General features: G+C 40.5%; 1 protein-coding gene across 6 annotated transcripts in view; it reads left to right on the top strand.

Annotated features, from left to right (window-relative positions):
• DENND4A (DENN domain containing 4A) overlaps positions 1-22,128 on the top strand; it is an 84,346-nt gene that overhangs the window by 50,643 nt on the left and 11,575 nt on the right. For 5 of the 6 annotated variants that reach the window (XR_015795870.1, XM_088139196.1, XM_088139193.1 and 2 more), the window contains 12 exons: positions 4,913-5,119; positions 5,221-5,349; positions 6,895-7,039; positions 8,623-8,739; positions 10,942-11,091; positions 11,388-12,472; positions 13,318-13,531; positions 14,461-14,537; positions 19,081-19,256; positions 19,340-19,486; positions 20,759-20,975; positions 21,440-21,694. Coding sequence is in view for 5 of the 6 variants with exons in the window: in XM_088139196.1 (XP_087995322.1) it covers positions 4,913-5,119; positions 5,221-5,349; positions 6,895-7,039; positions 8,623-8,739; positions 10,942-11,091; positions 11,388-12,472; positions 13,318-13,531; positions 14,461-14,537; positions 19,081-19,256; positions 19,340-19,486; positions 20,759-20,975; positions 21,440-21,694 (2,919 nt within the window). In the remaining variant the exon portion in view is untranslated. The remainder of the gene's footprint in view (positions 1-4,912; positions 5,120-5,220; positions 5,350-6,894; positions 7,040-8,622; positions 8,740-10,941; positions 11,092-11,387; positions 12,473-13,317; positions 13,532-14,460; positions 14,538-19,080; positions 19,257-19,339; positions 19,487-20,758; positions 20,976-21,439; positions 21,695-22,128) is intronic. The other variant, XM_088139197.1, reaches the window with a different exon arrangement.

Below are 22,128 nucleotides of genomic sequence, written 5' to 3'. Positions count from 1 at the left end.
AGAGAATTGGGATAAATTATTACACTCTAGTGACAAAAGAATAATGCTAAGAATGTAAGAATAAAGTGTTACTGTAAAAAAGCTAATTTTAGAAAGGAGGATAGAATTAATGTATATATTAGAATGATATAACAGTGGCAGTGGCAAAAGAGTATTAAGAAAAATACTGAACGGATAAATTGGGTGTTAAAATGAGATGCACCTGGGGCATTGCAGGTTTAGATCCTGCCATCCAGTGGTGGATATTCTCTGCTTCTCAGTGACCCAAGCAAATCTTCTGACTGAGATTAACATGAGATAGAGTTGTTACAGAAACAAACACAAAAGCAACTTGAGCACGCAGAAAATACTTTGCGTAGTTCTTTTGACTTACATTCTTCACTCAGAATGGCTATGAAGGATTATATTTTAGATTACAGCAGGGAGACAATACTCGGAAACTTTCATAAATATTATCTGATTTCTGGAATTTGAAATTTAATAGTGGCATTTATGTGATTATTGAATATCTGTGCTGAATTTTAAGAAGTCAAGGACCTCCTTCCTTGCTCGGTACTATAATCTAACCTCACATTTCCCGATATTTAGCCTCTGGTATTCACAATAACTGTTGTGCTGCAGCTATGATTAGCCACGTTACGACACTAGCCTGAAACGGGATTGACTTCTGAACAGATGGAAGGAATATTATCCTCTAAGTTTTTAAAAATACATTTCTCCTGAGTTTTTATCTCCCTTTCCAGAACCTGCTTTCTCAGATAACCTGACTTTCTATTCCCATCCTTAATGATGTTTTTACATTTTCTCTGGTTCCTCATTTAATCTCTGTTGCTTTCCTTTTGAGAGGTTTAGTCTCATGACCATATTTCTCTATGACAGTTTCTTTTTTGCCCAGAATGATTAAGGGCGATCCAGGGAGCCCCAAGACTCTGTAGGAGCCCCCAGAAGAGGTCTGCCAGCTGGCAGCATTTGAGTTCATTTATAAGCCTGTTTATTTTTATACCTCTTTTTTATAATGTTGATAATTGTAATGAACAATCCCACATAGACATATGCTCCCTAATGTTAGAAAAAGATACAAGTGCAGAGTAAAGCAGAGTTCAATATCCCTCATGCTGGTAAGCAGCTATGAACATAAACGCCACTATTAAATTTCAAATTCCAGAAATCAGAAAATACAGTGGTACCTCGGGTCACGAACGCTTCTGTTCACGACCAATTCGGGTCACGAACAGCACCGTTCACAAAATTTTGCTTCCGTTCGCGAACGCCGGATCGGGTGACGAACAGGATCCGCAGCCATTTTCCCTGCCGTGACACGTGGTCGTGGCTTCCTGTAGGGAGGGGGACTCTCCCTCCAAACAATAACCGCCTCCCCACTGCCTTCCTGTCCTCCACGCCACAAGTCGCCTCGAGCAAGGTTAGCGTTCTCTCTCTTCGTACTGTACTTTGTGTCATATTTTTGCGGTTTAAAAAAAAAAATACATATGGTTCAGAACGGATTAACCGTAATTGCATTGAACCTTATGGGAAAATTTGATTCGGGTCGCGATCAAAATCGGTTGGCGACCAAATTCGGAGGGGTCAGAACAGATTAACCGTATTTACATTGAACCTTATGAGAAAATTTGATTCGGGTTGCGACCAATTCGGGTCACGACCAGAGTCGCGGAACGAATTAAGTTCGTGACCCGAGGTACCACTGTATTTATGAAAGTTTCTGAGTATTGTCTCCATGCTGTAATCTAAAATATAATGCCCTCATAGCCATTCTGAGTGAAGAATGTAAGTCAAAAGAACCATGCAAGGCTTTTGTGTTTTTTCTGTAACAACTGTGTCTCATGACAATCTCAGTTGGAAGTAGACTGTGAAATGAAAGAAGAATCTGCTGTTTTGAAGAAAAGACATGTTCAAAATCCCATTGCATATAACAAAATTCTTGATTGCTCCTAAAATCTCTCTGAATCCCAGCCAACATCCTCATTCCTGTTTTGGGAATAGAATTTCTTTTTCTCAACAATAGAATGTAGTCAAATCTCAAAGAAATAGCACTCTTTTAAAAGAAGACTTACTAGATCAAATGAAAAGCTTCATGTACTCCTCTGTCCTCTTTCTAACATAGTGGCCAAAATAGGTGTGTCTGGAAAAAATGACAAGCTGGTGCTAAAATCAACCTTCCTCCTTAGTAGCTGGTATTCAGAAATAAACTACTTTGAATCTCAAAATGCCATTTGGTCATCATGTTATCACTGAGAGACTTTTCCTCGATGGTTTTAAAATAACCTAAGCTTTGTGTTTCTCATGGTCCTAACTTACTTCAAGTTTTGGAAAGCCATAGAACTCCATATAATTATGGAGTTGGAAGGGACCCCAAGAAGCATCTAGTCTAGACGCTCTGCAATGTGCAGGAAAACCTATTACATAATCTTTGAGAAGTGGTTGCCCGTCCTCTTTTTAAAAGCCTTCAGAGATGGAGAACCCACAACTTGCATAGGTAGACTGTTCCACTGTTATTTAGATCTTACCGTTATTTAGATCTTTCCTTATATTTAAATTGAATTTAAGTAGCTGCAACTTCTACCCATTATTTCTGATCCTACCTTCTGTGGCTATGGAAAATAGTATCCGATCCTTTTCTCTGAGCCACCCTTTTATACAGTTGAATGCTGATCTCATGTCTCCCCTTGATCATCTTTTCTCCAGACTGAACATCCCAGTTTGGATGTTCTCCTTGAGCCTATCCTCACAGTGATGTCCTCAAGACCCTCTATCCTCTTTGTCACCTTCCTCTGAACCTTTCAGTCCTTCCTGGGTCAGGAAACAGACTCCACAAGAACTATTAGAACTCTACTCTGTTGTTGCAGGGTATAATAACAGAATCTTGAAAGCCTGACAGTCTCTCTCCCTCATCCTAAATCCAAGAGAATCAAAGTGGGGCAGCCCTAATTTTCTTTCTCACCCTCACCTTTTTAAGGCTCAGTTGGTGTTTACATAACTGGTCTTGTATTCCTTCTTCAAGGTTATCTCCATACTTCTTGACAGGACCTGTTTTTACCTGTCTGTATCCTTCTAGAAATGTGGTCCCCAGGATTGTATCCTGTCCTTCCTGTGTGGTCTCACAAAGTCCAGCATAGAAGGGAGTAAAGATCTCATGTATCTGTGATCCCTTGCTTCTTCTAATGCCACCCAGAACTGTGTTAGCCCTTTTAGCAGGTGTTGGAGTTCGTCTTGCTGTCGAACCACACCTGGCCTTCTCCAGTGTGTGCCATGTAGTAATTCTCCCTAAATATAATACCTTACATTTCTCCTTAATAATGACATCCCCTCAGCCCAGTCTTTCAAACTCTCCAGGTTATATTGCAGTCTTGTTCTGTCATGCTGGGTATTAGAAAAACTGGAGACAAAGTGGTTCACCAGGAGTTGTTTTTTTTCCCCTGGTCTGTGACTGCAGGAATATTTTCTGGTAGCAGTGACTGCAGCCAGCTGGAAATGGCTTTCACCTCTAATTTGGATAGTAAACTTGCGTAACTTCATTTGTTTCTCATTTCTGTGAGCAAAATGTGATTATATAAAAATAAATGATAGGCCCACCCTGTGGTTTAATTAGTGAAAATTATTTTACACATCTGTTGTTTGTACGGCAAATCTAATGAGTGACTTGTAATTGTTTTCTGCAGAATTAGTTTAACATTCAGAATGACACCTTGACTTTTATCTGTCTACCTTATGGTTTGAGAGACCACTAATGTGCTTATTTTCCCCTTGTCTTCACATTCTTCGCCTTTCAGATGAGTGTTGATGTGCTGTGTTGATAGTATTGCTGTGCTGTCATTCTGAAATGATTTTACCTGATAATTGCATTTCAAATGGTAGCATTTTAAAATGTGATTAATGGTAGTTATCATACTGGTCTCTCTGCACTTGTGAACTAGAAACATTCGTCCTCTGATTTTGTTGAGAGACGATGGAATCGTGTCATGAATGTAGGCAGCAGTTCTTTAGTCATAGCTGTGACCTGAATTAGACTTGTGAAAGCTACTTAGCTGGGAATAAGAGGTTTGTAGGGATGGAAGATAAGGGTTAACTGACATCCGACAGACCAGCTTGCAGGCAGGTTGGGGCTCATAAGCAAAGGCATGGTACTGCAGAGTTGGCTTGAGTTTGAGCTCCAAATAAGAAGCAGTGCAGACAATCTCTGACTAGATTTTTTTTACATCATTTTGAAAATTAAACAGTAGCCCCACGGTCTGCTCATATGATTAGGATATTGATGCTCTGAGAAGAGGAATTTTCTTCTTCCTTCCATGCTACTTACCTGCCATTATCATCTCAATAAAAGAAACGTGAGGATAATAGCAGCTTTTAAAAAGTTCCTCCCCCAACCACATAGTGCGGATGCCAAGTTCCTTTCTGCTTCCAACTTTGACTACGTGGATGTGTTGAAAAAATCACTGGGAGAGCTGATTCTGCATCTCATCTGACTTGGTCCCACTGTTTATAGGACCTCTGAAGAACCGCCCGTTCCTTCTATTCCCTGGCAGCCCCAGAATCTGTGGCTGAAAACTGCTTGTGCTGTTTGGCTAGCCTAGTACATTGGATATCACTCTTTTGTTTCCAGCCTTGGAGGAGGAGAGCCGTGTCAGTCCGTGGTGGCAAAATATCAGGAGTCTGGTAGCATTTTTTCAGGCTAACAAATTTTATTCAAAGGCAGACACTTTGGTGAGCTGAAGCTCATGAAAGCCTTTGCCTTTCAACAAGCTCTGTTAGTGAGAAGAAGCGCTACCAGACTCCTCCTGATTTTTTAAATGTTTTTTCAAAACATGTTATTATTTGAAGGTGCTGCTTTCCTTTTATGGATGATCTCAGCAGTCTAACATGCCTGAAGCATCTTACTTTCTGCCTCTCTCTGCAGGAAATCAAGTCTGCTCATAAGATGGCCAAGAGGTACTCCTCCATCCCCCAGATGTGGTCCAGGTGTTTACTGCGCCATTGCTACGGCCTGTGGTTTATCTGCCTTCCTGCTTATGTCCGAGTTTGCCATTCCAAAGTAAGGGCTCTGAGAACAGCCTATGATGTGTTGCGCAAGATGCACACAAAAAAGATCGATCCACCCGATGAGGTAAAGAGACACGCTTCCTGGTAGCTGTTGTCGTCATGATGTGCGAAAGCTTTCTGAGAATGAAAAAATAACAAACACCATCTTTTTTTTTTTGGGGTCAGGTATGCTACCGGGTGTTGATGCAGTTATGCGGACAATACGGTCAGCCTGTCTTAGCTGTGAAAGTCCTTTTTGAGATGAAAAAAGTTGGGATTGATCCTAATGCCATTACATACGGTTATTACAATAAGGTAAATTAAATATTTGGGATCGAATAGCTTCCAATGAAATGGAAATGCCAGATCACTCCCATGATTTTCATTAGCGCTTGCTTCCCAGGCCGCTTCAGCGTGCTCTCCATACGGCATACACACAGGCTTACTGTGATGGAATGGAATTATGAAGGGCAGGCTCAGGGAGATAAGCGTGTTCTTAGTTCACCGGAGGAGCGTGGGAAGTTCAAGAGGATGAGGCTGGCACCTCCCTGAGGAATTCACGGTGTTGTGGCTGGCTGGTTTGGGAGCTAGGTTTGAGTCTGGGGAGATTGATGTCAGGTTTAGCCCAAAGAACTCCAAGAGATAATGCAAATTCAGTTCTACTGTGTTTATTAGCTACAACCTCTAGACAGAAAATCCCTGAGCCTGGCCTTCATAATTCCATTCCATCACAACTTACACAGTTTACATCCATATTACCCGCAGGCTGCCTATTCTCGTTCCTGTTACCGCACACTCTCAGATTTCAACAGGACATCTTTTTCAGTTCCTATCACATTTATATTTAACACTGGCAGTTACTTCAGCTTTCCATTTCAGTTTTGTAAAAATTATTCCTTCTAAAAGTGGTTTATTTCATGATTGGATTCTGAGTCAGTTTTTTTATTCTTGTCATTTTAAGGCAAGTAATTTTTCTGAATTGCATGTGGTTATGGGTTGCTAGTATTAACAAAAGCCCAAAACCGATGTAACACCAGATTTCTTTTCCAGCATTTTTTAAAGTTAAAGCAGCTTCAAATGGACCCAATCTATATTGGAACAGGAGTGCTGTAAAAGGAATGTTGAGTCATTTCCCCCTGAATTATTTTTCTGATTGAAATCCTTCTCCTAAAAACTGTTATTCTGTTAAACACTGTGCATATATTCAGTCTGCAGGTGGGAACTCATGAAGTGCTACTCACAGAAACAATTTATGACCAGAGGGGTGCCGCCGCCGCCTCCTCCTCCTCTTCCCCCTCCCCCTCCTCCCCCTCCTCCTCCTCCTCCTCCTTCTTTCAAGCCAGATTCCTGGTTATTACACAAGAAAAAAGGAGTATCTCCTTCCAGCTGGGCTCAGCTAAGGTTGACTTAATGGACATGTCAATGAAGTCTTCTAGGCAGAACATGGAAGTGGTTTAACAATGTCTTCTGAGATGTTTTTCAACTTCCCCGTTTAGCCTAATATCAGACCTTGTGACACTAGCAAACTCAGAAAACAAGAACTTCTCCCACACGATTTTCTCAAGATCTGTTAGGCATTCTATCATACCTAAAGTTCTGGTGATCTTCTATTGAAGTACTAACCAAGTATTTGTTAACCAAGTAACCAAGTACAAGACCAAACAAGACTAGCCAGGTACTGAACCAATCGTAGAACCTGGATTCAGATTCCTATGTAGCGATGAACCTTCTTGGGTAAAGCGCTGTTTCTGAGTCTCACCTAAGTCACTGGATGGTTTTAATTCAAAATTGGATCTAAAAGTATGTTTCTCCAAGATCCTCAGAAATGAATGATTGCATTTCCATTTGATGTTGTTGTAGGCTGTTTTGGAAAGTAGCTGGCCATCAAGCAATCGAAGTGGCTACTTCCTGTGGACAAAGATAAGAAATGTCATCTTAGGAATAGCCCAGTTTAAAAGAGTTCTAAGAAAACAACCTGCAAATGGCATCCACAAAACTCTTTCTGGTAAATCATTCTATGTACCTTCTGTTTTGTAACTGTAGGAATGTTTTTACTCTAGATTGCTAAAATTACATCCAGTGTTTTCACTTGTCGGTTATGATAGAAGTGGCCTATGAGCCTAAATAAATAAATAACTTACTAGCACAATGACAGTGCTAAAAAAGAATTGAAAGTAGCGCTGTAGATTATTCATATATTAAAATGATTAAATATTAATTGCCAGTAAAAATGACAGAACAGTGCAGTTAATGCTCTAATGGAAGCATGTGTCATTCAAAGAATAAAAATCTTAAATGCAGCAAGCCTTTGGGAATAGCCTCTGTCTGAATGTTGCAAGACAATTTCAGGCAAACTGGAAACTCTCCCAATCTATAAATATTAATGTCCACTTCCTGTTTGTGTACCTTTCCCTTTCTGGTTTCTGTTGAAGCTGACGATTCCCTCTTGAACAAATTAAAGGCAAAAGCATTAGAGAGCCTTATTAGCAGTAATAAATCAAATTGCACACATTACAGAAACGAAGGTAGTAAGATGAAACCAATGTCCAGTATGGATATAAAAGTAAGGTGGCAGGGTTGTGTATGTTACACAGAATTAACTATTGTTGGATTGTATTCAGAAACATGAAATACAATCTTTGCAATAAAACAGGCAGAAGTAGTAAAGAAATAGACTGTTGCACATGAATGGCTAGTGGGCATTTTCTGGAGAACAAAGTACATCAGGGATTCTAGGAAAGGAAAAACAGATCATAGGCTTCAGCTCTAGATTTTATAAAGATTTATTCATCTCTTAGACCTTTATCCTGATCGTTGATTGGGTCCCCAAAGGTGCTCAGAGTATTCATTAAACAGAATTCTTGGTGATCTTAAAACTTCAAGTTTAATTGAAACCATAAATGAGATTGGGTGAGAGTGGGTGAAGAGAAGAGGGGAACAACTTGAAAGAAAGGAACAGATGCACAGAAACACACCCACACCTCCTGCAACATTTCCTCAGTGCTTAAGGAAAGTATACCAAAAGGAATAGCTATGAGCTAAAGATAACGCCATGCTGAAGTAGGTAGACTTTTATGGCCCTTCCCATATGGGGAGTTATCTGTGGCTTTAACTTAGCCCATCAGATAATAAATAATATAACTGGGCTAAACTTTAAAACACTCATTCAATCCTGAGGATTCCTAGGGATCTCCCAAGCACATATTAACCCAGTGTGATGCTGATCAGCTTGTTTCAAGATCAGGGATGATCACTCAGACACTGCTGCCAACAGGGCTGTCTCTATGAGGAATAATTTTGAGTTCTGTTTAATGAATTTCATCTTAATTTCATCTAAATTCTATGGAAATCAAATAGGTCTTTTGTCCTGGCTCCATTTAGAGTCCAAGTCTGAAAAAAAGTAGCACGCTTCTGATCTAGGGAGCCATGTTTTATTAAGTTTCAGCTAGGACAGTTTTTCCTCCATGCAATAATTGAAAATAAAAAAAGTTACACAACATCATCCCCTTATTTGGGGATTTATGTTACACTGTTTAGGATATGTTTGATCATCCTTTTAAATTTATTTTATTTGTTTTATTTTGATAGGGGACCATTCGGACCTCTTATATAAGTTATCTAAAGAGGCAGTTAAACAAGGAAAAGCAAATGTTCAGAACAGTGGTGACCAAAGAGATGAGAAAAAAGAGAGTGACTCAAGTTCCTGTATGTACCACATGCAATGCAATTTAATTTGATTCTTTTTTATATTCAGACTCGATTTGTTTTAATTCCAGCCATGGTTGATCTTGCCATCTCGTCTGAAGCTTGTTTTACTGTTTGGTTTCTGTGCTGTGTTGCACTGTAGGCTACTAAAAAGATTTGTAATATTTCTTCCTCCTTGCTGCCATAGATCATTTTAGTTTCCAATAGTGGTATTTCAGGGTACACAAGCAGAGTTCATGGGGATCTCTCATACCTCACAGAAAAACCAAGCTAGGTTTCATGTTACTTATTGACATCCGTAAGAAGAGATACAAAAACACATCTGTTTTGTCACTCAGTGTATGCTCAGAGGTAGATAGATCAGACCCATATTTTTGGTTATTTTATATGTTCAGTTTTGTGGCTTTTGTTATTGTTGTAGTTATATACTAATGCTCTTTTGAATGCAGTTAAAAATAACAGGTATATTCAGCTATGTGGCAAGATAATAGTCACCATTCTGAAGCTTAAGATTTGCCCCCCCTTTGAGGTCTTTCCCAGGTTTTGGGCAAGGACAAGGAGGAGACATTTTAAAAGAGCTGCTTTTTTTCTTATTCTTCCATTCTGCTCTCCCATTTATTATTAGCTAACTACTCACTGGAGAAACATACACAGTTCAGAAATACCGTTTCACAGAACTTATAATTGGAATGATAAATATATGTTTGGCAACAGGGGATTTGATTCTTTTATGTGGTTCTTTAGATAGATAGATAGATAGATAGATAGATAGATAGATAGATAGATAGATAGATAGATAGATAGATAGATAGATAGATAGATAGATAGGTAGGTAGGTAGGTAGGTAGGTAGGTAGGTAGGTAGCTAGCTAGGTAGCTAGGTAGGTAGACAGAGAGACAGAGAGACAGGTAGGTAGGTAGTGTTAAACACGCTGCTCCCAGGTTCGGCTTATGGTCACTCACTCACACACGCACAGCCTGTTGAGGCACACGGATCTTGTCAGCCCCCCTTGCTTTCTACCTGGGTTTTCCAAATAGGTGCAGCTGGAGCAGACAGACACACAGCCCTGGTGAATAGCCAGAAAATAATTAGGGATACACACAAATCACTTCCAACCGAACATGAGGCACAAGAGGTTCTTTGTAATACACGGAGACCCAGTGAATTTAAAGTAACAGCAAAACTTTACTGGTTGCAAGGTACATTTGCTCCTTCTCATCCACACTTACCCACTTCCTTCCCAACTAGGCTGCCAGGCACTAGCTAGAGGGACGGAAGTCTGGATCCAAAGATGACTCAGAAGACTCAGAGGACTCAGAGTGGATAGGCTTTGGGACCCCTTTTATCCCCAAAAGTCCTTGCTTGGTTGATTTACAAGTGGATGAGATTGGGGTGAGGGTTTCCATGTGCTCAGGCCCAACTTCTTTTGTCTGGTTCAGGTCCTTTGTTTCCTTAACGACTTGCTTCCTCCTTATCTACCTCCCCAAAGGGATCTCATAGACATGTTTCCTGGCTTTTGTCCTCTCTGCTTAGTGCCTGCTTCATCTTTAGGCTATGGCAGCTTCAGCCTAGTCTCACAGTAGGTAGGTAGGTAGGTTTGTCTTAAGTAAGAAGCTGACCAAAATTTAGATTTCGGGGTTTTTTTGTGAAAACTTTGCAGTTACATAGCAGATAATAGTAACAAATGTTTAGAGCAGTGGTTCTCAAGCATTTCAGTCTTTACATGCTTAAAAATGATTGAGCACCCCAAAGAGCTCTGTTTTGTATGGTTCATATACACTATATTACAAATTAAATCTCAAAAATGTTAAAATATTCATTTATTTGATTTTGCAAGCCCCCTGAAAGGGTCTTGGGGACTCCCAGGGGTCCCCAGACCACACTTTGAGAACCACTGGTTGAAAGGAATGTTCAAACGCATGTGGGAACAAATTGGGAATGAGACATTGTAGCTTGGTTCATAGATACTGCTGATATGCTAGTTTCAATCACAACTTCCCTTACTGATGGCGTTCTGTGCTAGGGTACGTTCCCATAAGCAGGCCTATATCCAAATAAGTTTGCTGACATTTCCCCAAAGAAATCAGTAGTTGGTAGTAACTAGTCTAATCCTAAAGAAAAATGAATTGAGTATCTTCAGCCTTTGATTAAGAGCGACTTCAACTTTTGAGCAATTTCTTGTACGTTTTTGTGTGTGTATAGTATCTGAAATTGAGAGTGGAAAGGGAAGCGGTGACTGCCTCCCAGCATTAAATTATCAAAATTCCAGTTGTGCTAAGCTGGGTTCAAGGATTGTTCGCATCAGTGATACAACAGGCAAAATATCAGATGCAACAAGAGATAGTGCTACAGGTAAGTTGACGCAGCTGAGAGTTTTTTCTAAGCATGGGTGAATTTTATTGATATTTTACTTATTTTTCATCCCCACTGCATGCATCTGTTTATAAATGGCCAGGTTTTTCTGAATACTGTACTGACTGCCTGTAAATTGGATAGAAAAATAAGGCTCACACCCCTTCCCTCTAAAAACAACTACAGCAAAACCTTTTAAACGTATTAGGGGAACCTATGAGTCTGCTGGTGTTTTAGTAAGTTAATTAATTATGTAATAGCTTTGGATTTTGTCCATGCTTTTTTTTTCCTTCCAGAAAGCTCTGCAGGATTGCTCTTCTCTTGTTTTGACAATATCAATAAAACAGGAGTCACTAAAGCGGAAAACCTGAGAAACAAGCATTTAAACGCAGCTGAAATGGAACGCAAACGGATAGTTTGGCGAAACAGGAACCTGAGTGGAGATGCTCTCATGGAGCTCATGAAAAATCAGATTAATCATGAAGCCAGTCCTGAAGAAATTGTTGAAAAACTAGGCGTGGATGCAAAAATCCTTTCTAAAGTGTTTGAGAAGAGAATAAGGCCAAAGACCCTCAACCTCCGACCGTCTTCTTTGGGACCCGGTCGGAAGAGCAATCTGGAAAAAGAATCCAGTGATGAAGATGTATCCTACGAGAGCAGTTCTGTGGATAAAGCAGAGTCTCCTGTTATATTTGATTTGGAAGATCTGGATAATGAACCTGTTTCAGTGAACCCTGTGAAACTGATGCATAGAAAGCCAAAGAAGATTCAGCGAGCCATAAGTTTTCCATTGAAGCCCATCGAGAAGGTCGATGTTGAAACTGGATTTGATCCACTGTCCTTGCTAGCAGCTGAGACAGAGCAAGGGAAGGAAGAAGAGGATGAAGAGGATGAGAAAAGGGTCTCCACCCCATCGGCAAGGCGCGATTTAGCTGAAGAAATAGAGATGTATATGAACAATATGAGTAGTCCTTTAACAAGCCGTACGCCGAGCATAGATTTGCAAAAAGCCTACAGTGACAAGAATCCCAACAAAAAGAGTCCAACATTGGCCCAGCCATGCCGAAGATCTAGCCTTCCTCCAAACTCACCCAGGTCAGTAAGCCTCACCAAATCCAAGAGCTACCATGTAAAAAATGAAAGAGTAAGGGATAGGCTTTGGTCCTCTCCAGTGTTCTCTCCAAACAATTTGTCAAGGGGACAATCTCAAGACATGGCTGGTGCAGTAACGCTTGCCTCTCCAACCTCGTTCAACTTGGATACGCTCCTGACACCTACTTTTGATGTTCTAAAGAGCAGCATGTTTTCTGCAGGAAAAGGGGTGGCGGAGAAGGCCAGCAAGTGGTATTCAAAGTTTACCACGTATGCAGCAGCATCGAAGGTAAGTCTTTCAAATTGTTGTCATGGAAACAAACAATTCAACAGAGTTTTGGGTGTAGCTACTTGCCCTTCACTCACCCCTTTACGGCTCAGGGTTTAACAGTTCTTCAGCTCTACAGGAGTAGCCTTTAAATGCCATGAAAGTCCTAGGCAATGTTTGTACTCCTCAGCATTGCCTAGAATCATGAGGCCTACAGGATTAGTAACATAGTACAATCTTGGCTAGACTTAGCTAAAAATTAGAAAAGGGTTTCTATGTTATGGACAGCACCAAAACACAAAATAACACATGTGCTTAGACTACTTCAGTGTTTTTCAAACTTGGCAAGTTTAAGATGTCTGGACTTCAACTCCCAGAATTTCCCAGCCACCCTAACCCTAACCCTGGCTGGGGAATTCTGGGAGTTGAAGTCCAGATATCTTAAACTTGCCAAGTTTGAAAAACACTGGTTTACTAGCCAATTAGCAAAGTACAAATTCTACAGGCTACAGTTGCCAACCTGGCAACAGCAAATAATTATTTTAAGTTCTTTATCCTCCAAAAAGGAGCTGTATATAAAATTCTTCTGCCTGTCCAAAGAAGTGCTCATTACAAATATCTCAGTAAAAATTACAGTAAAATAAAATATGAGCCTGGGATTCAATACTCTCCCATCTTCACAAGGCAAAGCCTTTTTACATCTAAGTAGCTGCTTTAGAGTGCTGCGGGCATTCAATCAGTGGCAAAGGGAGTTTTCCGGTTACCTATAAAACCTGGAGCGAGTTGATCTGATCAGCTGTTGCTATCAGCTGTTTGCTACCAGATGTGGATCTGTAGGAAAACCCCCATCCCTGTTCTTGTTTCAGGATCAAAATTCAGACCGAGCAAGTGTTTCGTCCCTTGGGGCCCTGGATTCAGAATCTGCCTCTCTAACTGATGAAGAAATGTGCAATGATTTGGAAAGCAACTCTTCTCCTCGGGAGGATGCGTCATCTGCTTTAAAGAGGATTGGCCTGAGCTCAACAAGTCTTGAAAGTTCAGCTTCTAACAACGGTTCCTCAAAACGTTCCTCTCAGTGTGGTAAGAGAGCTGCTCGAGTGTTCTTTCCTTATCTGCTTTTACATCATCAGCTGACACAGACTTGTGAAACATGTGCCATGGTATAATCTCACAAGATGGCTACCTATCCTTCCAGAAGGCGATGGTATTAAAATGGCCCAAGCAATTAAACCTTATAAAATCAAAACCATGCAAGGTTTCAGTGATCTCACCTTGAGATAAGCATTGAAGAATGCTGAAATCTCACAGATTTCATGAAAGACATCTTGTATCTGTTCTTCAGAACTCAGCGCTAGACCCTTCCCTCCTCTCTCCATTAACCATGATGAGCCATTGCATTCTGGGTTAGGGTACCTACCTTTCTCCACTAGTACAGATGATAGGAAAAAAAGTGCAATGGAAAGATTTGAATTATCTCCTTTGGCTAGTATAGTCTAATTTAGGTTAGGTAGCTCTTCATCCTGGTAAGAACTAGAAGAGGTATTCCTTTGATTGGACTGCTCTGGATCAGAGTTATTTCATGTCTGAATTGGCTCTGAGAGTTATTGCAATCTGAGCATGACTTTCTCTCCTTTCATTTTCTATTTATTTACAGTTCGGTTCTTTTAAGAAACCATTTAAGGTAATCAAATTGGTACCTGAAATCTCAGGGCAATAGTCTCTAAAGCTAAAAGGCTCCCTCTTGGTGGCAATTCTAGAAGGACTTGTTTGTCATCCAGCCTTCTTTGCCCTTCTTATTGTTCCTTGACATTTTTAATGTCTTGTTTTCATGTTTTAAATAATTTGTAAACCCCCAAGAGTCGCTGGGAGTCAGACGGCATATACATTTTAATTATTTTTATTATTATTATTCCTCTCTCTTTGAAATAAGCGTGGCCTGGCTGGGAGGAAATCTTCCTTTCCAGGACTAGTGTAAACATTTGCTTTTGCAACGTTCCTTTGCTTTTTAGGTTCCTTTTCAAGATCAGAGGTGGTTTCCTCTTGCAGCCCAAGCAGTACCAGCGTCTTCCAGAATTACGCACTGGAGGTATGGTATTTTTGCCTACTGAGAGTGTCGTTATTTTAACCCTGGTGAAACAGACTTCAAAGGAAGGTTTGTTTGCCTCCTCATTTTACATCACATTTTAGGATAATATGTCAGTCCAAGCAATTTTTGGGTTAATCAGCTGGAATTCCAATATTCACCGGAGCATTTTTGGCCAGGTGTTCTAAGGAACCCATCATCTTTCAAATAAACCCTCCAAAGCATCATTACCATCTGGAATGATCAGTTTTTGATACCCACGGATAGGCTGCTATGAGGAAAAAAATAAAGGGCAAATCAGTTTAAAATGTATTTGTCAGCTGTATAAATAGATTAATTCAGCTGTTATTTTTTTTTTGACATTACAGGGCAGCTACTTTTTCTTCTATTGAAGAAACTAATTAATTTTTACCGCCCCCTTTGGCCTCCTGCTTCAGCATCAGAGCTTCTTTAATTAGATAATCAATTAAAAGCTGGAAAGTCACTGGCTTGAATCTAATTCCCCCAGAGCTAATTAAAAGGTGTGGATTGGTGGGTTCTGATCTTGGCCTCATTATTCACACTTTCAATTAACACTCTGCTTTAATGGACAACATTTCCCCCCATTAGCCCATTATTATTGACTAATGGAGAGAAGAGGTGTCCATTAAAACAGAATGTCCATTAAATCCGAACTGAAGTATATTCTACATATTTTACACTTGAATAAAATGATCAGTGGGATCTTACACACTCACAGAAGAATACAGTGTATGAACACATTTTGTCCCTGCACTCAAAGTCTCCTAAACCAAGGTCCATTCTGAGGGTTTTTTTGTACAGAGAGCACAGTCCTATATCCTAGATACTACCACCCTTAAGAAGAAAAAGCAAGACCTACATGCTAATTAGTGGCCAATCTGTTAAATGCTATTAGTAAGATCTGTACAAGACACCTATATCGGAAGTTGGCAAACTGGTTGGAGTTGAGGAGCATTCTAGCAGAACAACCAGGTTTTAGAGCAGGCAGAAGCACAACAGAAAAAGGAGTTGTGCTAAGCTATCTGATGGAGAATTCTACATCACAATGTAAATTTGCAATCACTGGTTGCAGGATTTGACCATGTTTCAAGGGTGAAATTACAGAACAGACTGTATCAGTTGATCACCACTTGATTTATTTATAAGGTGTATGAAAATACTAATCTTCAAGTAAGATATAAGACTTTAAGTCAACTTTCTGATTTTGTATCCACCAGAAAAGGAGGTCAAAGAAAGAAGCACCATTGCTCCACTGCTCTTTAATTTTCATATTAATTCCATGTGGAGAACTTGACCAAAGCAGAACATCTTCACCCCAGAAATACCTAGAATAGATATACTGCAGTGCTGTTACGTGGAGTTGGTGAATTCACAACTTTCTGCAAGGAACATTTACAGTTTCATTATAGTAAGGACTAATATTTTGAGTTTTGCAAAATGACTTAGATTGGGATTATTTAACCAGCAGAATTTTGAACAGGTGGCATATTTCAGTTACCTGGAGATGATTTTTCATTTCTCCAGTACTCATAGAATCATCAAGTTTGTAAAGCACGCTTCCTATTTGCTGCCAGAAAGCACAAAGGAGGTGTGGGGCCATTTTATCCCTTTTTCTCTACCCAGAGGTAGACCAACTCCATGTAAATTGTTCACAGCCCAAATCTTTGGCCCAACTCCTTGATAGCACTGAATTATGTTTAGAGAATAGAACAATGACAATAGAGCAGTGTTTCTCAACCTTAGCAACTTTAAGATATGTGGACTTTGACTCCCAGAATTCTGGGAGTCGGAGTCCACATATCTTAAAGTTGCCAAGTTTTGAGAAACCCTGCAATAGAGACTGTGCAATCCAGATTCTTTCAGATACTCAACTGTGTCCCAAGAATGGAAGGAGGAAGATGAAGAAGGAATCCAGAACCTGTTTATGAACCATTAATTCTTCTGCCCCTGGGGCCCAGCCCTCTTAATCCTGGTCCATCTCTTTTAAATTTCTTGAATGTGGGAGGTAGAGAAGAAAATAATTCCTGTCAGGCTCACCCCATAGATGTTTGTCAGAATAGGCTATGAGGGAGCTGAAACAGGGCTATGGCAGGAGATAATTGGTACTGACATGCAGGTAGCCCATAATGGAACTTCTATGATTTCCACCAATGAATTAACTGGAACTAAGATGTTCAAATCCTAGGGGAAAGTTACTGGGAACATCCCTTTTTTAGCCAAATGTCAGAAAGCATTTACCTTGGCGTGTTTTAATATCTTTCCTTTAGCTGTTCTAAAAGACAGATATAAAAATGCCCCGTGATGAGAAATTTTGTCCTTGGGGAGAGAGGGCAAAATTACACCCTCCTCCTCTCTTCCTCTCTGCTCCTTTTATGAGGATTTTCTCATTACTTTGCTATATCCAATCGTTTGCAAAATGCCTAATTGCATAGATGAATTTTTACGTTAGCTCTGAATGGAGACCAAGTTTCTAGAATTACAAGGCAAGTTGTGAAATTCAGCCTGGCTGCTTGTGTAAAGAAGAGATTATAATAGGGTTAGAGAATAGTGATTTGCCTGCTTATTAAAGGCTCGGTTAGCTAATTTTATTTTAATTTTATGTTGTTTGGGTTATCTGTTCGGTGTATTGGTCAGAACTCGAGTATTGGTCAGTAACCATAATAAAATGGAGTTGTTACTATTGTTTACTCATTTTTAAGGGCAGGGAAGGATGTCCCTGGCAATATCCACTAAACGCTTAACAAACTTTATATAACTTATATGAAAAAGTCAGCACTAAAAAAACACTTTTTAAGATAGATGGGGCCATGTGGTCCGCAAACCCTTGGAATACCCAAAATAGGGAGAGATCTGTTACTTTCTCTGCACTTTGGATTAAACAGATCCAATTTTCCACTGGATCTGTTTGTTAAAACTGGACTTTTTCCCCCAGGCCAGCAAGCTGTAATTGGCTTAATTAGTAGATTAGTCGGCTAAAGCTTTAATTCGTTTAATTGATATGGGGAACAGCTTTTATCAGAGTGAAAAGCTCATTTGTTTCTTTTCAGAAGCTTTTTCAGTGTTGGTACTTAGTGTCATTTATGCTGTTGAAAAGGTTGTCCAGTTGTGTTAAAAAATCTCCGCAACTCTCTGGCCAGTGATCATCCTTCTGTTGGCTGTCCTATTTTTGATCTTCTGTTTCAATGTCATATCTTACTAATAGCATTTATCTGCATGGGAATCAAACAATACTTCCTTGTCTAGTAGCTTATCCCATACAGTTCTTCAGGTTATTTTTATAAATTATTTGGAGATTAAGTTCTTTGGTCTTTTACTTAGAAGCCCCCCAAAGCTCCTCCTGCTTCTCAGAAACAGTTTGAGGGGACCAGAACCACACCCCATTAAAGTTCTCATCATATGCAAGGGATGGTTTCCATCCACGGTCTTAACCCAATGCCAGAAATGCGACTCAAAGCTTCCTGAGATGGAACCTCAAAACTGTAGTCAGTTTATAGCTCCTTTTTTTCTTTACAGAAAACCTTTTGAATAGAAAATCATTCCAAAATGCCCAGTGAGGCTTGAACATGTTCATCTGTTGTGGGGTGGAGTGTGACATTAGGAAAAGCCAAACCAAACATAAAACAGAAAGCGGGGGCTGAAGGGGCAGAGAGCGCAGAATTCCCTGCTTTTGTAGGAGCATTTTGGTGGAGGCAGCCTGGAAGGATGGAAGTGCTCTTCCACAGAGGTGCTTAGGAAGAATGACCATCTGTCAGCCTTGCAAGGTAGTCCAGACAGGAAGCACACTCAGATGAACTAATTCTACTTTATTGTAAGGTTACATTAACAGAATCTTGAAAGTCTGAAAGTACATCTCTCCCCCCTCGCCTTTACAGCCCAAGAAACTAGGGTGGGTCCCTTCTGAGATGTTTGACACATCCCCATTCCTTCTGAGGAATCAGCTGCCTCTTATCTGACTGTTCCCCAGCTGTGGTTCTTCCCCCATCTCCCAAGGTCACTCCCACACACCATTATATCACCAGAGCGCACAGTGAGTGCTGCCATTGTCTGTAGGGCCAAAACATGTTGGTTTTAAAGATGGATGGATGGATGGATGGATGGATGGATGGATGGATGGATGGGAGGGAGGGAGGGAGGGAAGGAAGGAGGGAGGGAAGGAGGGAGGGAAGGAGGGAGGGAAGGAGGGGAAGGGACGGAGGAAGGAAGGAAGGAAGGAAGGAAGGAAGGAAGGAAGGAAGGAAGGAAGGAAGGAAGGAAGGAAGGAAGGAAGGAAGGAAGGAAGGAAGGAAGGAAATTTTTGCCAACCACAATTGCAAACTCAAATTTCCTGCTCTGGAAACCTCCATACATTTGTAAAAATGGCATAAAAAGATCCTCACTTTTGCAGGCAGGGCACGGGGATGTGAAAGTACAAAAGTATTCTTGTCTCAGGGAGACATCTTTTTTCCAGTGTCTTGTTAGCCTCAGTATATTGTATGCAAAAAAGAAAAAAATGGCCCCCATGGCTTTAACATATTGCCTCCCCCAGGTCCTCATCTCAAGCTGTTCCCGATGCCGAACCTGCGACTGCCTGGTTCATGACGAAGAGATCATGGCAGGCTGGACTGCAGATGACTCCAACCTTAATACCACCTGTCCATTCTGTGGAAATCTGTTCTTGCCTTTCCTGAATATTGAAATCAGAGATCTCCGGGGACCCGGAAGGTACTTGTTTACTGATCCTTTCGATTTTTATTTGCAATATTTCCCATTCACAACAATTGTATAATCACATGAACTTTTTGTAGATACTTCCTGAAGTCCAGTCCTTCTTCAGAAAATATACAGATTCCATCCTCTTTTATGAACCAGAGAGGCAAAACGTGCATTGCTGATCCCCTTGCAGGATTTACTACAACTTTAGTACCAGCTCAGAATGACTTGGTTTCAGAAAGGTACATTTATTTCATGGGTTTTTAAATGTATCATTGCATTTATAACCTTCTTTTCCTCCAGGAGTTCAAAATAAACTCTCCTCTTATTTTAGCCCCACACCAAAAACTCGCTGAGGTTGACTGGATTGAGGGAAGTGACTTGGCAAGTTCACTGAGTGAACTCTACACCAAGTGCAACATATTGACTGGGTTCACACAATATATTAGACTCAACTAAAATGGGATTGGTTTATTGCTTTGGGCATAGCAAATCATGTGAACACAGCACTTAAGGCCTGTAGTTATGTTGGGGGGAAAAGGCTGGGTTTTCCTATAGGTATCTGTGATAAAACCACAGTAAAATTGACATGATACCAACAGAAGAGAATATCTGTAGCTCAGGGTTGAACTGTGGAGTCCTTGGGGTTCTCTGAGCTTGGTTATTTTCTTGCAAACGTTTCATTACCCGGCTAGGTAACATCTTCAGTGCTAAGGGAATGGGGTTTGCTCTCTGTTTATATACAGTGGTATGCCCTGCCAGTGTTGGTGGGGGTGGGGTTTTTGTTTTATTTATTTTTTCCCCCTCTGGTAGTTCCTTGATTAGGGTATTGTTTACTGCTGATTGTATGTCTGGTGTTAATCTTGGTGTTAATCTCTGCTTATCTGTGTGATGACTGCTGATGAGGAGATGTTCTGGTCTTTTGTTTTCCTTTCTATTGTCTCTTTTGAATAGTCTGTAGTTGTTGTTTATCTCTATGTGCCTGTTGATGGCTGCCTTGTCTGAACACCAAGCTTCCAGGAATTCCCTCGCATTTTTGGATTTAGCCTGGTCTAAGATGCTGACAGTTTCCCAGGTGAAACTATGGTTAAGTCTGTCCATATGTTGTGAGTGTTACCAACACTGGCAGGGCATGCCACTGTATATAAACAGAGAGCAAACCCAATTCCATTCTAGCACTGAAGATGTTACCTAGCCAGGTAATGAAACGTTTGCAAGAAAACAACTAAGCTCAGAGAACCCCAAGGACTCCAAAAAATTGACATGAATAATCATTTTAATGAATTAGTGGCAGCAGTGTATGTTGATAATTTGAGCCCATCAAGTAATTTTTAGGAAATTTTTAAAAAGTAAGAGTGGGGAGAAATGGTGAAGAGGCTTGCAAGAAAGGCTTGGATACGAGGGGAAGAAAGAGTGCTTGTGTTCCTGTTTAATTATTAGATTATAGAATCTTTCTTTCTCCTTGGAATCTTCTCAAGTATATATTTCTCAAGACAACCTGTGAACTCTTTCAGCAGCTGCAAGACAAAACATTTGGACACCCTCTGTGCCAAGAGCATTCAGATCCCTTCTCAGCGAAGGCATCCTTCAGCCAAAAATGAACAGCTTGACCACCCCCTGTCGAGAAGCGTCAGTGCGTACAGTTCTCTGCAGATAGAGGAGGTGGGAGTCCACACACACAACCATGTGGTGCCCACAGGGAGCCTGCCTACGACTTTCCAGGGGAGAACGGTAAGGGTCCGAGCGTTGTGTTCCTCACCTGGATTTTCAGAGCAAATGTAGCTTAGATAAAGTCTTTCTGTGATGATTACAAAATCATTTTGCTGAAAACCATCAGAGGAATCTCAGTGGGAAGTAAATCATTCATGCTCTTGGACTGGTGGTTTTATTACTGCTTGTTTTACTAGCACCGGTCTTTTACGTTATTTCTGAACAGCGCTCTGGACTCCTTTAGGAGGAAGAGCAAGAGAAACCATTAAAAATACAATTGAACCATGATACGCCATGGGACCAAAATGTATCCGGGGTTAAAAATAGTCAAAGCAGACGTTTTAAATGAAGAAACTCAAACGGCATATTTGTGGCACCTGAAAATTCAAGAGGAGGGGCCCCCCACTAAGGAACCCTTTCTCTGATCATCATTCAACAGGGATTTCTCACTCACCTTTCTTCTTATGCCCTATCTTGCATCCCAGGAGTCTTTGGGGCTGGAGTGGCATTTGCCCAGTCCGGAGCCCATAACCGTTCCTTACCTAAGTCCTCTCGTTGTATGGAAAGAACTTGAAAGCTTACTGGAAAACGAAGGCGATCACGTGATAACGGTGGCAGAGTTTGTGGACCATCATCCCATTGTCTTCTGGAACCTCGTGTGGTATTTCCGACGGTTGGATTTACCCAGTAGTCTGCCCGGATTAATCCTGACCTCTGAACATTGCAATAAAAATTCCAAGGTATGGAAAAAAACAGGCATTCAGTTCTTTGCACAGCACTGATTTTGTTGGGGGATATGACAGATAAGTCATTGTTGTTACTAGTTTAAAGAACATTTTGACTAAACTGTGTGCTTTGTCTTGTGGGTGTAGTTTTAACCTTCCCATGGAATGTCTAGCCTGTTTTAGAATGAAGTTAATGTAATGGTGGTAAAAATACCAAGTCTAGAGATTCTCCTGCTCAAAATTAGTGTCAAGTGCATTCTAATTAGACCCAGAAAACCCTAGATTAGTGTTTCTCAACCTTGTCAACTTTAAGATATATGGTTGAGAAACACTAATCATGGCTGGCTAGGGAATTCTGGGAGTTGAAGTCCACATATCTTAAAGTTGACAAGGTTGAGAAACACTGACTTAGATTGATCTTTCTTCATTCTGTTACCTTCCGTTACCTG

Source organism: Python bivittatus, unplaced genomic scaffold (assembly GCF_059951505.1).
Source record: "Python bivittatus isolate LINGU-HERP-01145 unplaced genomic scaffold, Pbiv_v1 ctg000210_np1212, whole genome shotgun sequence".
Taxonomy (NCBI): Eukaryota; Metazoa; Chordata; class Lepidosauria; order Squamata; family Pythonidae; genus Python; species Python bivittatus.
Note: the sequence above shows the minus strand (reverse complement) of the source record. Positions and strands in the feature narration are given on the sequence as shown.